Source organism: Giraffa tippelskirchi, chromosome X (assembly GCF_054371585.1).
Source record: "Giraffa tippelskirchi isolate mGirTip1 chromosome X, T2T-mGirTip1v1.2.pri, whole genome shotgun sequence".
Lineage (NCBI taxonomy): Eukaryota > Metazoa > Chordata > Mammalia > Artiodactyla > Giraffidae > Giraffa > Giraffa tippelskirchi.
Window position 1 is genome coordinate 5,531,252 of NC_137289.1, and position 18,185 is coordinate 5,549,436.

Below are 18,185 nucleotides of genomic sequence, written 5' to 3' on the forward strand. Positions count from 1 at the left end.
TGTCCATCGCGGGGCTCTCCTTGTCCGCAGCCATGCAGAGGGTGGTGCGTCCCTCCTTCCTGGAAGTGGGACAGTGCAGCGGCCAGGAGCTGTCCAGGCTCACAAGGGTGCTCAGCCCCTCACCAAAGGCCTCCGCTCGCTCAGGGTTGACATCCCAAGGCAGTCATTAAGTGACCTAATAAAGGGCCGGCTGCACCCAGGCTGGTCAGCGTGTCAGCCTCCTGGTCCACGCTCATAATGGCAATGGGCACCATGACCCTTGTGCATGGGGGAAAAGTCTCAGGCCACGCACTCGTGCAAACCGAGCACGGTCTTCTGGTCCTGGAGTCCCAGGTCTGGGCAGACACACACCGACAGACATGTGATCCTCAAAGTCAGTCCCTCCTCTGTGTTCACAGGTGCCTTGAGGGTTCTGCATGGCACCCTTGTGCTCAAGCACAGCCTCGTCCAGGGTGGGGGTCCACGGTCAGGTGTACAGCCACCTGGTCCTGTGCACTGTCATTGGCTGGGCATCCGGTCCCCAACACAGACCCTCTCTGGGCCCTGCCACTGGTCTGCAGGAGACCCAGGGTGGGGGCTCTAGAGGTGGCAGGTGAGGCCCCAGGGATGCAGAAGGAGGACAGGCTGCCATCCTCTAGGCTCTGCAGCCTGTCCATGTCCACCCCAGACCGGCCTTGCTCTGCACATCGCGGTCTCAGGCAGGCGGGAGGGGGCGGTCTCCTTGGGCCTTCATGCAACAGTGTGGCTCCCTTTCCTATGACCACCGTCCATGGGACCTCCGTCTGGCTCTGCATCCAGGCCGTGAGAGATGCCATCCTGCTCTGGGGCCTGGTGCTCTAGGATCAAAGAGGTGGCCGTGCAGGGCAGCCCACATGGGCGGCCCACCTCACTAGTGCCCACCACCCCCACTCTGCTCCTGGGGTTGAGGATCTTCCCGAGACTTCCAGAATCGGAAATGCCTCTGACCTCGACGTGTCACCCAGCCGGGGCCCAGGAGCCCAGCCCAGTGGGTGAGAGAGAAGGCTCGGGTGAGGAGATGCCAAGGTGGGCACCACTGCCCTGCTGATCCCCAGCTGCCTGGCTCACCCACTCTGAGCCTCTGCTTCCCCACACGGGTAATCCTAGGGGCACTTGCCTCACGGGGTCCTGAGGACTCGGGGGAGGTACAGGAGGTGGCGAGGTTCCTGACATGTACGTCTGCCACGTAGTTACAGGGAAGAGTGCTGTATCTCACAGCAAGTCTGCATCTAAGGTGCGTAAGCACTGATCTCCTGGTGGATCTTGGCTCCGTGCTGGAAGCCTCCGGTCACCAGTGAGGGGTGGGCTTCCTTGTCGATTCTCACAAACTGGGGGCTGACACGCCACCTGGATTAAATCTCTCTGGACACAGCTCGGGTGAGCTAGATAGCATTGCCCAGTGTTTCCTGTAGACAAAAGCCCTATTAGTGCCCTCTCATGTGACCCAGGGATGCCTCAGAGTTCTAAAAACCCGAGTTCCATTTTAGACTGTCTGGGACCCTGCAAACACTCTCAGCTGCCTCCTCAGCTCTCAGGATTGTGGCAGGGCACTCTCTGCCAATGGCTGAATTCCCAGGGCCGCCCTTTCCTCTCTGTATGTCCTGGCTGCCCCTGCATACTCCTGAGAGATGCTCACCCACCCCCGCTCCCCTCGGCTGCCCGTGGCAGCTTGAGGTTCCCTTTGGTTCTGGCTGAGAGACCTTCCAGCGTCCTGGTCCAGAAAACTACTAGAGCTCATCGATGAATTCAGTGAAGTTGCAGTATACAAAATTAATATATAAAAATCTATTCGCATTTCTGTACACTAACAGCAACTAGCAGGAAGAGAACTTCAGGATATTATCCCATTTACCATTAAATAATCCCATTTAACTGCATCAAAAAGAATAAGCTACCTAGAAATAAACCTACCTAAGGAGGCAAAAGACCTGTACTTGGAAAACTGTAAGATATTGACGAGAGAAAGTGAAGACAGTGCAACAACGAAAATGTGCCACAACAAAGACCAGACACTACCAAATAAAGTAAAAAGAAAAAAAAGAACAGAGCTGGAGGAATCAAGTTTCTTGACCTTAGAGTGTACTACAAAGCTATAGTAATCAAAACAGTATGGTACTGGCACAAAAACAGACATACAGATCAAGGAAATAAGATAGAAATCATAGAAACAAGCCTATGCACCTATGGTCAATTAATCTACAACAAAGGAGGCAAGAATACAGTATACAGGGGAGAAAAGACAGTCTCTCCAGCAAGTGGTGCTGGGAAAACTGGACAGTTGCGTGTAAAAGAAAGAAATTAGAACATTATCTAACACTATATACAGAAAAAAAAAAAAAAAAAAAAAAAAAAACCTCAAGATGGATTTGAGACCTATGTGAAAGTTTGAATACGCAAAACTTCTGGATGAAAACATGGGCAGAACACTCTTTGATATAAATCACAACAGCACTGTTTTTGGAGCCACCTCTGAAAGTAAAGGAAATAAAAGCAAAAATAAACAAATGGGCTTCCCAGGTGGCACTACTGGTAAAGAAATTGCCTGCCAATGCAGAAGACATAAGAGACGAGGGCCGGGAAGATACCCTGGAGAAGGGCATGGCAATCCACTCCAGTATTCTTGCCTGGAGAATTCCATGGACAGAGGAGCCTGGCCGGCTGCAGTCCATAGGGTTGCAAAGAGTCAGACACGACTTAGCATAGCACAGGGACATAATTACACCTAAAACTTCTTGCACAGCAAAAGAAACCATTGAAACAATGAAAAGAAGCCCCTAAATGAGAGAAAATATTGCAAATAACTGATTTGGGGTTAATATCCAACATATATAAAGAGCTCAAAATCATAGTGTCAGAAAAAGAAAAGAAACTTTAAAAATGGGCAGCAAAACTGAATAGAAACTTTTCCAAAGTAGATATACAGATGGCTAACAGGCACATGAAAAGATGCTCCACATCACTAACCCATCAGGGAAATGGAAATCAAAATCACAATGAGATGTCACCTCATACCTGTGAGAATGGCTATCATCAAAAAAAACACAAATAACAAATGGTACCAAGGATGTGGCAAAAAGGGAATCTTTGTGCACTGTTGGTGGGAACGTATATTGGTGCAGTCACTGTGGATAATAGTAGGGACGTGTCTCAGAAAATTAAAATTGAGCTATGTGACCCAGCAATTGCATTCCTGCATATATATCCAAAAAACCCCCCAAAACACTAATTTGAAAAGATACAGGCACTCCAGTGTTCATGGTAGAATTATTTACAATTGTCAGATATGGAAGCAATCTAAGTGTCCATCAATGGATGAATGGATTAAATAAGGCGGGGCGTGCATGCTCGGGCGCACACACACACACACACACACACACACACACACACATCATGGAATACTACACAGACATAAAAATGAATGGCATTTTGCCATTTGCAGCAACATGGATGGACTTGGAGGGCAATATGCTAAGTGAAATGAGACAGACAGAATGACAAATACTGTATGATCTCACTTAGATGTTGAATTTAAAAAATAAAACAGACTAATAACCACAGATGACACCATCCATATGGCAGAAAGTGGCGAGGAACTAAAGAGCCACTTGATGAAGGTGAAAGAGGGGAATGGAAAAGATGGCTTAAAATTCAAATGTCAGTGTATGGCAAAACCAATAAAATATTGTAAAGTAAAAAAATAGATAAATAAATTAAAAAAAAAAATGAAGATCATGGCATCCAGTCCCATCACTTCATGACAAATAGGTAGGGAAACAATGGAAACAGTGACAGACTTTATTTTCTTGGGTTCCAAAATCACTGTGGATGGTGACTGCAGCCATGAAATTAAAAGACACTTGCTCCTGGGGAGAAAAGCTATGGTACACTTAGACAGCGTATTAAAAAGCAGAGACATTGCTCTGCTGACAAAAGCCCGTCTAGTCAAAGCTATGGTTTTTCCAGTAGTCACGCATGGATGTGAGAGGTGGACCATATAGAAGGCTGAGCACCAAAGAATTCACGCTTTTGAACTGTGGTGTTGGTGAAGACTCCTGAGAGTCCCTCGGATGGCAAGGACGTCAAACCAGTCCATCCTAAGGGAAATCAGTCCTGAATATTCATTGGAAGGACTGATGCTGAAGTTGAAACTCCAATACTTTGGCCACCTGATGCAAAGAACTGACTCATTAGAAAAGAACCTGATGTTGGGAAATATTGAATGCAAGAGAAGAAGGGGAGGACAGAGGGTGAGATGGTTGGATGGCATCACCAACTCATTGGACATGGGTTAGAGCATGTTCTGGGAGATGGGGAAGGACTGGGAAGCCTGGCATGCTGCAGTCCATAGGGTCACAAAGAGTCGGACACGACTGAGCAACAGAACAGCAACTGAATATTAACATAGAAGAAGCTGACTCACAGACACAGAGAACAAACTAGTGGTTACCAGTCGGGAGAGGGAGGGAGGAAGGGGCAAGATAGGAACAGGGGAGTAAGAGGTAGAAACTATTATGTATAAAATAAGCTACAAGGATATATTGCAAAACATGCGGAATATAGCCAATATTTTGTAATAGCTATAAGTGGAGTATAACCTTTAAAGTTGTAAATCACTATATTGTACATCTGTAACATGGAGTTCTGTGTAGCCACTATGCTTCAATTAAAAAATGAGTTTTCTCAAATGGTTCTGGGGTTTCTAGAATTATCTCTGTAATCTGATTAGGTTTAAAAGCTGCTAACGACTCTGTAGTAAAGACAGCATCGATAGTCTATGGCAATAGATATATGGAAAATATCTCCTTTGGATATGCCTGATGAACCACTTAAAAGAAGTGCTGGGTGCAAGGTGTTCTGTGACTGTGTATATGATACTTTTGAACATTTTTGGAACGCTGATAGATATGATGAGCTTTCTGGTTGCTCCAAATGTAGTTGGAAAGAGTGGTGAAAGAAAAGGATTAGCTCAGTTTACAGTAAAAGACCTAAAAGATTCTATGTGTACCCATAAGCAGACACTTATCTCCTGTAGATAACAGGGTTGAGATTGCTGATGATCACATGCAAACGCTCAACCAGCAACTGGTTGAATTAGACTAGAAGTTGAATTCTGCCACTAGAGTGTTTCCTGTTAAAATGAAGGGGCTGACTTGGAAAGAACGGGATTCCGTACGCTGTGATAGAGCTGTGTGGGGAGACCCTGATGAAGCTGGGGACACTGAGCCCATCAAGTCTGGTAAGTCATCCTTGCCAGTAGAAGAACCCTCCCCACCCTCAGTTGGAAGCAGTCTCCTGACCCCCAGTGGGATCAGCCTCCCCACAGAAAGCTAGATCAGGCCAAAATGATTCACTAAGCATAGATTCTGCATTTAATATGGCAACTCTGGGAGTTAGAAAGGGCTCTTATTAGTTTGTCTGGTTGGTTGAAGTATGGACCAAAAGTCGGCCCACGGTGAGTGAGTTGGAAATGTCAGACCTGCCTTGGTTTAATACAGAGGAAGGCATTCAGAGGTTTACAGAGATTTGACCGTTAGTGTGGATTTGTCATTGAAGACATACTCATCCATACTGGGAGGGTCCTGAAGACATACCTTTCACCAAGACTGTGAGGGGATCCCCAGTACCCTTAAAGAACTCTGTGATTGCTCTTCTCTGCAGGCCAGAACTCACAGTAGGAACTGCAGTCACTGAACTGGGAAACCTAAGTGCAGTGGGAGTATTTAGATCCCCAGATGGCCGGAGCCGAGTGGGAGCACGCAACCACCAAGGGCCAGGTGGGCCTGGTTACAGTAATGGAGAGCAGAGACAAAGCACCAGTCAGAACGGTCTGACTTGGGCAGCTCTGTGGTTTTATCTAGTTGCTCATGATCTTCCTAGAAGTAAAAGAGTTGGAAAGCCCAGCAAGTTCTTACTTGATCTGTAGAAGCAGAGATGTCACTGGTCAAACGAACAAAAGTCTATTCTGAATCACAAAAACAGAGAGTCACAGTCCTTTGATCAATTCCCAGACTTGAGCCATTAAAACTCTCAGAAGAAAATGCAGAGGTACATGTTTATGACATTGGATTCCAGAGATGGATTCTTAGATGTGACACCAAATGCATGAAGAACAAAATGAAAAAACACCATGTGGGCGAACCTCGAAAACATCATGCTAGGTGAAGGAAGCCAGCCACCAAAGACCACATGTTATGATTCCATTTATATGAAGTATCCAGAATACGGAAATCGACAGGTAAGGAAAGAAGATTAATGGTTACCTAAGGCTGGGGGCTTCCCAGGTGGCACAGTGGTATAGAATCCGCCTGCCAGTGCAGGAGACGCAGGTTGGATCCCTGGCTTGGGAAGACCCCCTGGAGAAGGAAATGGCTACCCACTCCAGTACTCTTGCCTGGGAAGCCCTATGGACAGAAGGGCCTGGCAGGCTGAAGCCCATGGGGTTGCAAAGAGTCAGACATGACTGAGCGACTGAACACACACGCACACAAGGCTGGGGTGGGCTGGGGGGACGTCGTGGTGGATACAGTGTCTGTGAATATTCATCCACTTGGGTTCTTACTGGTGTGCTGGACACTTTCTAAAATTGATTGTGGTTATGCTCGTCTGACTCTCCAAACACACTAACAATGATTGCGTTTTACACTTTAAATGGATGAATTGTGTGCTATATGAATTTGTATCAATAGACATATTTCAAACAATACTTAAAAAGAAGAAATGGAATATCTAAACAAAACTATTAAAAGTCGGGATTTCGGGGACTTCCCTGGTGATCCAATGTTTAGGAGTCTGCCTGCCACAGCGGGGAACGCAGCTTGGATCTCTGGTCTGGGAAGATTCTGTGTGCCATGGAGCAACTGAGCCCATGTGCCACAAGTACTGAAGCCCGTGCACCCTAGAGCCCGTGCTCCACAACAAGAGAGTGGTCTCCACTAGCTGCAACTACAGAAAGCCTGCATGCAGCAACAAAGACCCAGCACCACCAAAAATAAAAGAAATGAAGTTTTTTAAAAAGTAAGAATTTTGAACTAGTACGTAAAAATTCTTTCCACAAAGAAAAGCCCGTGTTCAGATGGCTTTACTGGTGAATTCCACCAAACATTAAAAGAACGAACACGGATCCTCACCCACTCTACCAAAATGTGAAAGAGAGGGGAGACACTTCCCAACTCGTTCTATGCAGCCAGTATCATATGCCAAACTGAATAAAGTCCGCACAAGGAAAGACAACGATAGACCGTGACAAATGTACAAAACGCTCAACAACCTGCTGATCAACTGGATCCAGCACCACATAAGAGGGAAGATACACCATAGCCAAGTTGGGTTTATCCCAGATATGCAGTTGTTTTAGCATGTGAAAATCAATTAATGCCATGTATTATATTAATAGAAGAAAGGCCAAAAACCACAGGATTGCCTCAATATATACAGGAAAAGCATTTGGCAAAATCTAACACCCTTTTAGAATAAAAACTATTCAATGAGTTAAGAATAGAAGAATAATTCCTCAACCTGATAAGGGTATCCTTAAAGAAAAACTTACAGCAAACATCATACCCAGTACTAAGATGCATTGAATGATACACTGAAAATGAGTGAAGAGTAAATTTTCTGGTATGTAAAATACATGTCAATACAATTGGTAGATCAGTTGTTTGTCTTGGTCTCGTGGGTGCTATTTCTGATTGGTAGAGAGAAAGAGCAACTACCGGGAACTCACGGCTTGCCTCTCTGGAGAGTAACTGAACTTGGTAGTTTCCATCACCGTGGCACTTTCTCTTCCCTTCACCCTTTCCCATCCACTGCCTGTTACCCGCAGGTACCATCTTGGCTGGGCGCTGTGTGACCCTGGGGATGGAGAGCAGAGAAAAGCAGAGGGAGTCATATGTGGGGGAACGGGGCTGGGAGCCACGTCAGTATGAGAGAAAGGATGCTTTTCGAATTTCCGCAATGGTTGCCAGCCATTTAAAATCGGGAGAGGCAACATCAAACTCTGGATTTACAGCTCAATTTAAAACACAAGGGGGTGGGGGAAGCACTGACAACACTTGGCCCCTGTGCCGGGCCGGTGTTTCTCCTGCAGCTGGGCAGCTTCCTTCATTTTTATCAGCCATTGAGCCCCCACCAGCATCTGCATTTGTGTGTTCCTTTTGCCTTTCCCTGCACCACAACCTTCTGTTCTGGCCACAGAATGACCCTATTGGGACTTCTCACATAGGACTGCACTTCACACTTGTGGGTTAGCGGTGCATGCAGTGACCTTCTCCTCTCTTTCCTGTTGATAGCTCTTCCACGAGGCCTCCTCCCATTCCGCCATTCATATCTGACCTCACTCTTAAGTCTCTCCTCTGAACCTCGCTCAGATCTGAGTAGGCGAATCCCACACCTGCCTCTGCCCTGGTATTTGCATGTTGTTCTAGGGCCTCCACTAGACTCTCATGCTGGTTCCTGTCTTACTGATTGCTGCCTCGACTGCTGTACCGCCTAGATACCCTGTACACAGTCAGTTCAGTAAGGGTGAGGGGTGACTTGCCCCCTCAGTCTTTGTGACCTCATGGACTGTAGCACGCCAGGCTTCCCTGTTCATCGCCAACTCCCAGAGTTAACTCAGACTCATGTCCATTAAGTTGGTGATGCCATCCAACCATCTCATCAGTAGGTGCCTAATACTTTACAGACTGGATGGTCCTGCTGGCCTGGCCTGATGGTGAGGAAGGAAAGTTGCTATCACCATAGGAAAAGATTCAGCACAGAAAATCATGGTACACTAACTCAGAGGAGCAGGGACAAGTGAAGGAATTTAGCAGCAAAGGCCATGGGAAAACACTCCTTGCTTGAACTGAGCTGAGCCTGTTCAGAGATATTCCAATTCAGAGATATTTCACAATGCGGCTCAGCGGTAAAGAATCTGCCTGCAATGCCGGAGATGAGGATTCGATCCCTGGGTCCGGAAGGGCCCCTGGAGGAGGAAATGACAACCCACTCTAGTATTCTTGCCTGGGAAATCCCATGGACAGAAGAGCCTGGTGGGCTGCGGTCCACAGGGTCGGAAAGAGTCAGACACAACTGAGCAACTGAGCAGGTAGGGTCTCACTCAAATTGGAAGTGGCCTCATTCCTTCCAACAGCAATGCTCTCCTGCCGGTGGCTGGTAAATGGCATGTTGGCAGCTGGGGCAGTGAAAGGCGACCTGGCCTGTGCAGCCAGTGCTTGAAACTCTGACAATCACGTCTTCTGACAAGCCCGTGGGCAAAGCGCCACTTCCCCCTCCCACTAGAACAGGCTAGACTGCAGGGTTGACGTGCAGAGCACAGAAATCACCGTTGATTGTCTGTCTCCACTGAGAAACCACCTGGAGAGTAGGAGAAAGCCAAGAGCAGAGGTTTGGAGGTGGGGTGGAGGCTGGGAAGAGAAGTCCTAACTTCTGTTTTCCTTTAAACCATTAAGATCAATTTTTTCTCCGTGGTCCCTGCTCTTCAGTCATGAAAAAATTCCTTCTCCAGAATGAATGAAATCATGCTCCTAAGAAACTGAGAACGACTCTTGCTAGGTGAGTGACTACCTGGAGCTTCTAGAAAGTCTCCACTGAAGAAATCAGGCTCGATTTCTTCTGACTATGCGTGCGTGCTAAGTTGTTCACGGAGTGTAGCCCAACAGGCTCCTCTGTCCCTGGAATTTCCCAGGCAGGAACTCTGAAGCGGGTTGCCATTTCCTCCCCCAAGGAATTTTCCTCAACCAAGGCATGAAACCCGCGTCTCCTGCAGCTCCTGCATTGCAGGCGAATTATTTACCACTGGGTGGCGGTAGGGGTTAAAGAACCCGCTTGCCAATACAGGACACGACTGAAGCGACTTCACAGGCACACGGGAGCCACAGGGGAAGCCATTCCTGACGATGGAAGACACGATGGCCCTGCATTCGCAGACTGCACAAGGCAGAGGAGCACAGCACAAGGCGCGGTGAACACGTGGTGACTTGCCCCCTCCCTCCCCCTCCTGAAAGGGAAAGGGTGAGTCTCTCGGTCGTGTCCGACTCTTTGCCACCCCACGGAAGCCGCCAGTCTCCTCTGTCCATGAAATTCTGGGGTTGCCATTCCCTTCTCAGGCATTGAACCTGGTTCTCTCGCATTGCAGGCAGATTCTTTACCATCTTGGCCACCAGGGACGCCCCTCCCCCTTCTGGGGATCTCGTTAATATGCAGATCCTCGCCGTGTAGCTGGGTGGAGCCTGAGATCTTGGTTCTCTTCTCTGCACCCAGGTGATGGGGTGCTGCTGGTCCAGAACCACTGGTGGGCTGCAGAGGAGGGCAGGAGTTGGGGTGGGGGGAGGGTGGGTTGCAGTGGCGACAAAGCAGCCAGAGTGGGCCTTGGCTTACCCCAGGCACAGTGGGTGCACCCTGGTGGTCCTTGAGAAGGCTTGGGATTTGTTCAAGCAGCCCTGGCCTGTGGCGGCTACTTTTGGCTCCTCCCTTCTCAGAGATCAGAGATTCCCTGGTGTCTCGGAATCATGGTAAAGCACCTGCCTACAGTGCAGGGGACCAGGGTTCGATTCCGGGGTCAGGAAAATCCCCTGAAGAAGGGAATGGCAACCCATCCCAGTGTTCTTGCCTCAAGATTTCCATGGATGGAGGAGACTTGCAGAGAATCGGACACGACTGAGCGACTTTCACTTTTCCTTAAAGATCCACCAGAGGATGGTGACAGCCCTGGAACGGGTTGGGACTAGCGTATGACTTCCCCAAAGCGTCCTTTGCCGAAGTGCCACGGAGATGAGTGGGATCATTTTTAGGGACACCCTAGGGAACACGGGGGAGACCCCCACACCTCTCCCCAGTCTCTCTCCTCAAGGAGACCCCGGGTCCTCTCTGGAGGTGCCCCGCAGCGCCTGGCAGTTCTCCCTCAGCCTTAAGCTTCTTTGATTCCCACCGGCCAAGGGCAGAGCCTCCCGGCTGCACCACGGTGAAGGAGTCGCGGGCTGGGGGTCCAGGGGACCTGGTGTCTCCGCCAGACCGGGCAAGCCCTTGGCCCCAAGCGAGCAGGCGCCCCGGGGGTGCTGGCCCGCAGAAGTTTCCTCCCTGTCAGGGCGTCTGTCCACGAGTGCAGGTGGCAGCCCGCGCTGCTCTCATCGCTGTCCCTCCTTCAGGACCCCACGGCTCCACCTCGGCGGGACCATGCAGGCCCTGGTCTCCCCGGTGACCAAGGCCATCTCCGTGGCTCTGTTCCTCTTCGCTGTCCTGCTCACCCTCTACGTGATCCTGTGGTACATTTGCCGGCACCTGGACAAGGACTCCATCCGAATCAGAATCAGGTGAAGTGCTGCCTCAGCCGCCCGAGGCTCCAGCCTCGCGACTCCGCGTTCGTCCCTAGAATGCGCCTCTCTTCCTAGAACCCTGGGCTCTTCCTGTGGATTCTGTGTTGCTCCCCCGGACCCCAAGCCCTCTCCCAGTCCTGCATTCCTCCCCGGACTCTGGGTGCTCCCATCTCTGACCCCATGCTTCTTCCAGAGATCGCCTGCCCTTCCCTCGTTTCCGAAGTCCTTCCCTAGACCCAGCGCACCTCCCCAGATTCTCTGCCCGCGACCCAATCCCAAGCCCCACCTCTCACCCCGCGCGCTCCTCCCCCAGACCCCGAGTCCCTTCCCAGGACCCTAGTGCCCTCTCTTAAGCTCAGCATCCCTTCCCTACACCCCGTTGCCCTCCCCGGACACCTGGATTTCCTCTCCGAAATCCCCAGGACTCCGTGTTCTTCGCAAGACCCTGTGGTTCCATCTTGATCCTGTGATCCTGAGCCCTCTCCCTGGACCCCCCTCTCTTCTTTGGAGCCCTCTCCCCATCTTGAAATCTGCTTATTGCCCCTACTCCCCACCACAGCCCAGCATCCTCTTCTGACCCCACACTCTGCAGCTTTCTCCAGACCCTGGAGAAACCCAGTGTCTTTCTTCAGAAACCCACCGGCCAGCACCCCTCATCCCTCCCCAGGCCCAGAGCCCCCCTCTCTCATGACCTTCCCAGGACGCCTGGACCTTCTCCCAAGCTTGTGCCCTTCCCGGGGTCCTTTGCCCTTCTCCGGATTCTGCCCCCACCAACCCCTGTCGCCACCCCCACCCAGTACCTGCTCCCCTCTCTAGCTCCTGGCAGGTGCACGAGCTCACTTCACTGCCCCTTCCCACTCTGCTGTTGGGTTTTGTGTCTGAGCAGCAGGTGACTGAAGGCCACTGGGGGGGGGATTCTGGTGGCCAGGGGTCTCCTGTCCCCACCCCACCCCCACCCAGTAGGCTTTCCACACTGCCCTTGCTTGTTCCTGGCATGGATGTGCTTTCCTCCCTCCTGCAGGTAGAACTCTGGGGTTGCTTGAGCCTATACACCAGCGAGCAAGCAGTGATTTCATGCGTCACTCCTGTGTCCTGAGTTGCCTCAAATGAGGTTCAGTTCCACAAAGAGGTTCCTGGCACTGGGGCTGAGCACGGCCCTGGAGATTAAAGGGTGCACCAGGGATGGATTCTTTGGGGGACGTGGAGTAATAGAGGCTGGTCTGTGCTAGTTAGATCAACCACTTCTAGCTGTGCTCTTTTAATGGGTCAGGCCCATCTGTGGGCAGATGGTTAGTCCGAACTTCACCAGGTGGACACTGGGGTATCATCCCCTGAGGCTGCTCTGGGAGAAGCAGGTGGGAATGTGGGCAGGGAGCGCAAGGCTGCTGCCTTTGGTGGCCTTGGCATCACTCGGACATGAAGGCGGACCCAAACACAAGGTTCAGCAGAGACTTGAAGTGAGTTCACCCCAGATTCTCCCTGGAGAGGCCACGGGTGTCCAGCAGGAAGGAGTTCGGCATCCCCAGCGGACCCTCTGGACGGACATGTGTCGGGCGGTGCAGGTGCATGGTGTCCTGTTGCTGGAGTCCTGTTCCAGACCAGCTGCTTACCAGCTGTGCCACTGCGCACACTGCATCTCCAAGCATCTATTATTTTCTCTGTAAATGGGAATTAATGACGGTGTCAGGCTTATTGAGGGGATTGCATGAAATGCTGTATTTAAGCAGATAAACGGTCTTACATGCAGACTATATGCAATTAGCGGTGGCAGTTACTTGTGGACAGCCAACCATCCTCTAATGATAACCTATTATTTTACTTCTTTGGGGGGCATAAGTTACATGGAGTAAAATTCACTATTTTCAGTGTACTGTGCTACGTTTTGACAACCACATTAAGCTGTGTAACTGCCACTACAAGCAAGATATGAGTACCTTCTATTGATAACCTAATACTAAAAATATTTTCCTTTCCATGTCTTTAAGTCCAAGAAAAACAGCGTGTAAAGCTTGTTTCGAAGAAGCAAGGGAAATATTCATTTATATTTATATTCAATATCAATGCTCATTACTTGTTTAATATTTTATTTCTTATTTTATTTTTAGTGTATTTATTTTAATTGGAGGCAAATTACTTTACAATATTGTAGTGGTTTTGTCATACATTGGCGTGAGCTAGCCGTGGGTGTACATGTGTCCCACATCCTGAACCCCCTCCCACCTCCCTCCCCATCCCATCCCTCTGGGTCATCCCAGTGCACCAGCCCTGAGCACCCTGTCTCATACATCGAACCTGGACTGGCGATCTGTTTCACATATGATAATATACATGTTTCAGTGCTATTTTCTCAAATCCTCCCACCCTCGCCTTCTCCCACAGAGTCGAGATTTACATGGTACCGGTTGACTTTCCCACCAAAATGCTTCATTACTTTTTTCACCAATATTCATGATACTTTATGTTACAAGGAGATTTTTTTTTAATATTGCCCAACTGATAAATATACTTTCTTGCAAAGAAAGCAAAATCATACAGCCCGGAAATGAAAGGAACAATCGTTCCACACAGCCCGCCCTCATCCTCCTCCCCAGAGGAGGTACCACTGTTAACCATTCAGTTCTTCTGTTTCCTGCCTTTCTTTGCTCCCCGCCTTCTCTGTCTCTCGCTCAAACACACAGTGCTGTTTGTTTATATTCTTTATGTTAAATGGGATTTTACTTTAGATTTCAGACGGCCGGGAAGGAATTCACAAGCAGAAGAAAATCTCCCAAGGAAGTGGCAGGGCCCTGCTCCCCTGTCTTCTCCTCCTGCCCTCAGACACTGCTGCGGAAGGGACGCCTGCGGACCAGGTCTGTGAGCAGATTGCTTTGAACTTCTTTTGTGGGATCCTCTGAAGAAGGGTGCTACATGAAGTGCAAAGACTGTTTTTAAGGGTCAGCACTGGGCATTTGCATAGAGGGCAGAGGAGGCTCAAGGTCCACATTTCTGGGTGGCCCACTTCCTGACTGCCCACTTCCCCTGGGAGTGGCAGCCAACTCCGTGCCTGTTGTTTTGCCCCTTAGGCACCAGGGTAGAGTGCCAGAGTGTCTGTCCAGTGCGTTGATGTGGGCTGTTTTGAACTAGAGACTTTCTCCCTTTACCTACAGAAAGCCCAGAGCCTATCTCAGTGGTCCTGTCAGTGCTACTAGATAGTTCCTCATCAGCAGTGGGGAGGACAGATTTGAGGTCCTGGGAGTAGAGAGCAGTTAGAAGACCAGAAAGAATGAGGGCCTGACTTCAGACCGTGGCCATGGGAGAAAGCGGGCTCGAGACATCTCTGACTTAGAACTGGTGGACCTTGGTGGCTGGATGAGTGTGGAGGCTCAGATACTGGTGTGGGTGGGAAAAGGACAGGAGACACAAAGCCGATCCAGTTTTGGCCAGCCTATCCGGTAAGAGGCCAGTGACGTCCTTAACATGTCAGTGGCTCTGGGGAATGTAGGTTCCCTAAGCCTGTGTTCCTGGCTCCCGATAACATTGTCGCCTTGATTTTCCTTCCTCTCATCCTACCACCCAGGGTGTCTAACCAAGGGCCTGGCTCAGAGAAAGAGCTCAGAGAGCAGTAGCCTGGTTCTCTCTCTCGAGGCTTCACTTGCAGCTCTGGTTTCTGTAGAGGCCACTGGCTTTGTTCTCACTTGGCGATGTTACTTGTGCCCACAGACGGGGTCTATGCAAAGCCCATGGCATATTGACCAGCATATGTGTGAAAGTCAGCTTGCACACACGAACAGGTCCCAGCCTGACTGTACAAACCAGAGCCTCCTCTGCTCCTAACTCAGCTTAAAGAACAGCCTCTGAACCAATTACAACCGCGTGTTCAAACCTTGGGGTGTGACATGGATTATGGAGTTTTCCTTTCCTCCAATTCCTCCTCGAGAATGAACTTGTGTCTTGCAGCATCAAACAGGAGGTTTGAATCCCTGAAGCAGGTCAGTGAGCTTAGAACTTCAACTCCACCCCCCAACCCCGCACAGGTATTATCACCCTAGGGTGTTGATCCAAGGCTGGCCTCCCCTACCGTCTGCTGGTGCTTGTTCAGGGAAGTTAACAAAATCGATGGGTGCCAGGGACCCACACGTTTGGGGTGCTGATGTTACTCTTGACAGTGCAGCTGACAGCCAATCAGTGGATGCCTCACACGGGCCTTTGGAGTACTTGCCCTTTTGCTACATTCCTTCAGCCTGAACAGCAAGATCGCTGAGAATTCTGCTGCCCTGTCATGGATTGGAGGCTGTAGGTGAGTTGCAGTTGTTATCAGAGACAAGCAAATCACTAAAGCAGTGGGTTGCACTTTCTTCAAACCTTCCAGAAGTTGTCCTTTTAACATGTTATATCCCTCCTCTAGGTGTTTTATCAGTAAGTCCAACCAGAGAAAATCTTTTGTGTGTGTGTGTGTGTGTGTGTGTGTGTGTGTGTGTGTGAGTGTATATATACATCTACTCCCAAGCCCTACCCAACATCTGAATCCCCCTCTAGAAAATCACTAACTAGAAATTACCCAGCACATCCATCTCTAGAAAAAAAAGCCATTCTCTGGAACCTACCCCCATTCAAATAGTTACAGGTTGGTTCAGTTTGGAACAAATATCAGTACTTCCTTCTTTTTTCCCCCTTAAGTTTTTAGTTCATTCCTTTTTAGTGGTTGAATAACATGTCATTGACCATCTGAGCTATCAGGGAAGCCCTGCATAGATACACATTCTATCTATTCATCAATGACTGTACCTTTGGGTTTATATCAGTATAAATTGGCACACTGGTATATACCAATATATCGGTATACACTGGTACGTTGGTATTGATATACATATATCAGGAGTGAGCAGCAGACTATCTGAATGTTTACAAAAGATCACACAGCCAGCAAGTGGCACAGTCAGGATTGAAATCCAGGCTGGCTGGATTCAGAGCCCCTGCTCATGACCATGTACTTAACCAACTCCTTTAAACCTAAGTCTGACTAAATATTTTCACTCAAAAACAAACATATGTGTTCAGTTCAGTTCAGTTCAGTTCAGTGGCTCAGTCATGTCCGACTCCTTGCGAACCCATGGACTGCAGCACACCAGGCCTCCCTGTCCATCACCAACTCCTGGAGTTTACTCTAACTCATGTCCGTTGAGTCGGTGATGCCATGAAACCATCTCATCCCCTGTCGTCCCCTTCTCCTCCCGCCTTCAATCTTTCCCAGCATCAGGATCTTTTCAAATGAGTCAGTTCTTCACATCAGGTGGCCAAAGTATTGGAGTTTCAGCTTCAGCATCGGTCCTTACAATGAATATTCAGGACTGATTTCCTTTAGGATGGACTGGTTGGATCTCCTTGCAGTCCAAGGGACTCTCAAGAGTCTTCTACAACACCACAGTTCAAAAGGATCAATTCTTCGGCACTCAGCTTTCTTTATAGTCCAACTCTCACATCCATACCTGACTACTGGAAAAACCATAACCTTGACTAGACGGACCTTTGTTGGCAAAGTAATGTCTCTGCTTCTTAATAAGCTGTCTAGGTTGGTCATAGCTTTTCTTCCAAGGAGCAAGCATCTTTTAATTTCATGGCTGCAGTCAACATCTTCAATGATTTTGGAGCCCCCCCAAACAAAGTCTGTCACTGTTTCCACTGTTTCCCCACCTGTTTGCCATGAAGTGATGGGACCAGATGCCATGATCTTAGTTTTCTGAAGGTTGAATTTTAAGCCAACTTTTTCACTCTCCTCTTTCATGTTCATCAAGAGGCTCTTTAGGTCTTCTTCACTTTCTGCCCTAAGTATGGTTTAATCTGCATATCTGAGGTTGTTGATATTTCTCCCAGCAATCTTGATTCCAGCTCATGCTTCATCCAGTCCAGCATTTCTCATGATGTACTCTGCATATAAGTTAAATAAGCTGGGTGACAATATACAGCCTTCGCATACTCCTTTCCCGATTTGGAACCAATCTACTCTTCCATGTCCAGTTCTAACAGTTGCTTCTTGACCTGCATACAGATTTCTCAGGAGGCAGGTCAGGTGGTCTGTTATCCCCATCTCTTTAAGAATTTTCCATATTTTGCTGTGGTCCACACAGTCAAAGGCTTTGGCATAGTCAATAAGCCAGAACTAGATGTTTTTCTGGAGCTCTCTTGCTTTTTCGGTGATCCACCAGATGATGGCAATTTGATCTCTGGTTAAATGGTAACTCACTCCAGTACCCTTGCCTGGAAAATCCCATGGCCGGAGGAGCCTGGTATGCTACAGTCCATGGGGTCGCAAACAGCTGGACATGACTGAGCGACTTCACTTTCTGTCATTTCTAAATCCAGCTTGAACATCTGGAAGTTCACGGTTCATGTACTGTTGAAGCCTGGCTTGGAGAATTTTGAGCATTGCTTTACTAGCGTGTGAGATGAGAGCAACTGTGCAGTAGTTTGAGCATTCTTTGACATTGCATTTCTTTGGGTTTGGAATGAAAACTGACCTTTTCCAGTCCTGTGGCCTCTGCTGAGTTTTCCAAATTTGCTGGCATATCGAGTGCAGCGTTTTCACAGCATCATCTTTTAGGATTTGAAAGAGTTCAACTGGAATGCCATCACTTTCACTAGCTTTTGTTCGTAGTGATGCTTCCTAAGGCCCACTTGACTTTGCATTCCAGGATGTCTCGCTCTAGGTTAGTGGTCACACCATCATGATTATCTGGGTCATGAAGATCCTTTTTGTATAGTTCTTCTGTGTATTCTTGCCACCTCTACTTAATATCTTCTGCTTCTGTTAGGTCCATACCATTTCTGTCCTTTATTGTGCCCATCTCTGCGTGAAAAGTTCCCTTGGTATCTCTAATT

The 18,185-nt window shown here is 48.7% G+C and overlaps 1 protein-coding gene across 1 annotated transcript in view; it reads left to right on the forward strand.

The window, feature by feature from the left end:
• The first annotated feature begins 955 nt into the window (after positions 1–955).
• LOC145536642 (uncharacterized) overlaps positions 956–18,185 on the forward strand; it is a 169,838-nt gene continuing 152,608 nt past the window's right edge. Inside the window, exons 1-7 of the mRNA XM_081566184.1 lie at positions 956–1,010; positions 1,126–1,191; positions 7,841–7,937; positions 9,856–9,990; positions 11,163–11,327; positions 14,054–14,179; positions 15,476–15,606. Coding sequence (XP_081422310.1) covers positions 956–1,010; positions 1,126–1,191; positions 7,841–7,937; positions 9,856–9,990; positions 11,163–11,327; positions 14,054–14,179; positions 15,476–15,554 — 723 coding nt within the window. The 3' untranslated portion in view covers positions 15,555–15,606. The remainder of the gene's footprint in view (positions 1,011–1,125; positions 1,192–7,840; positions 7,938–9,855; positions 9,991–11,162; positions 11,328–14,053; positions 14,180–15,475; positions 15,607–18,185) is intronic.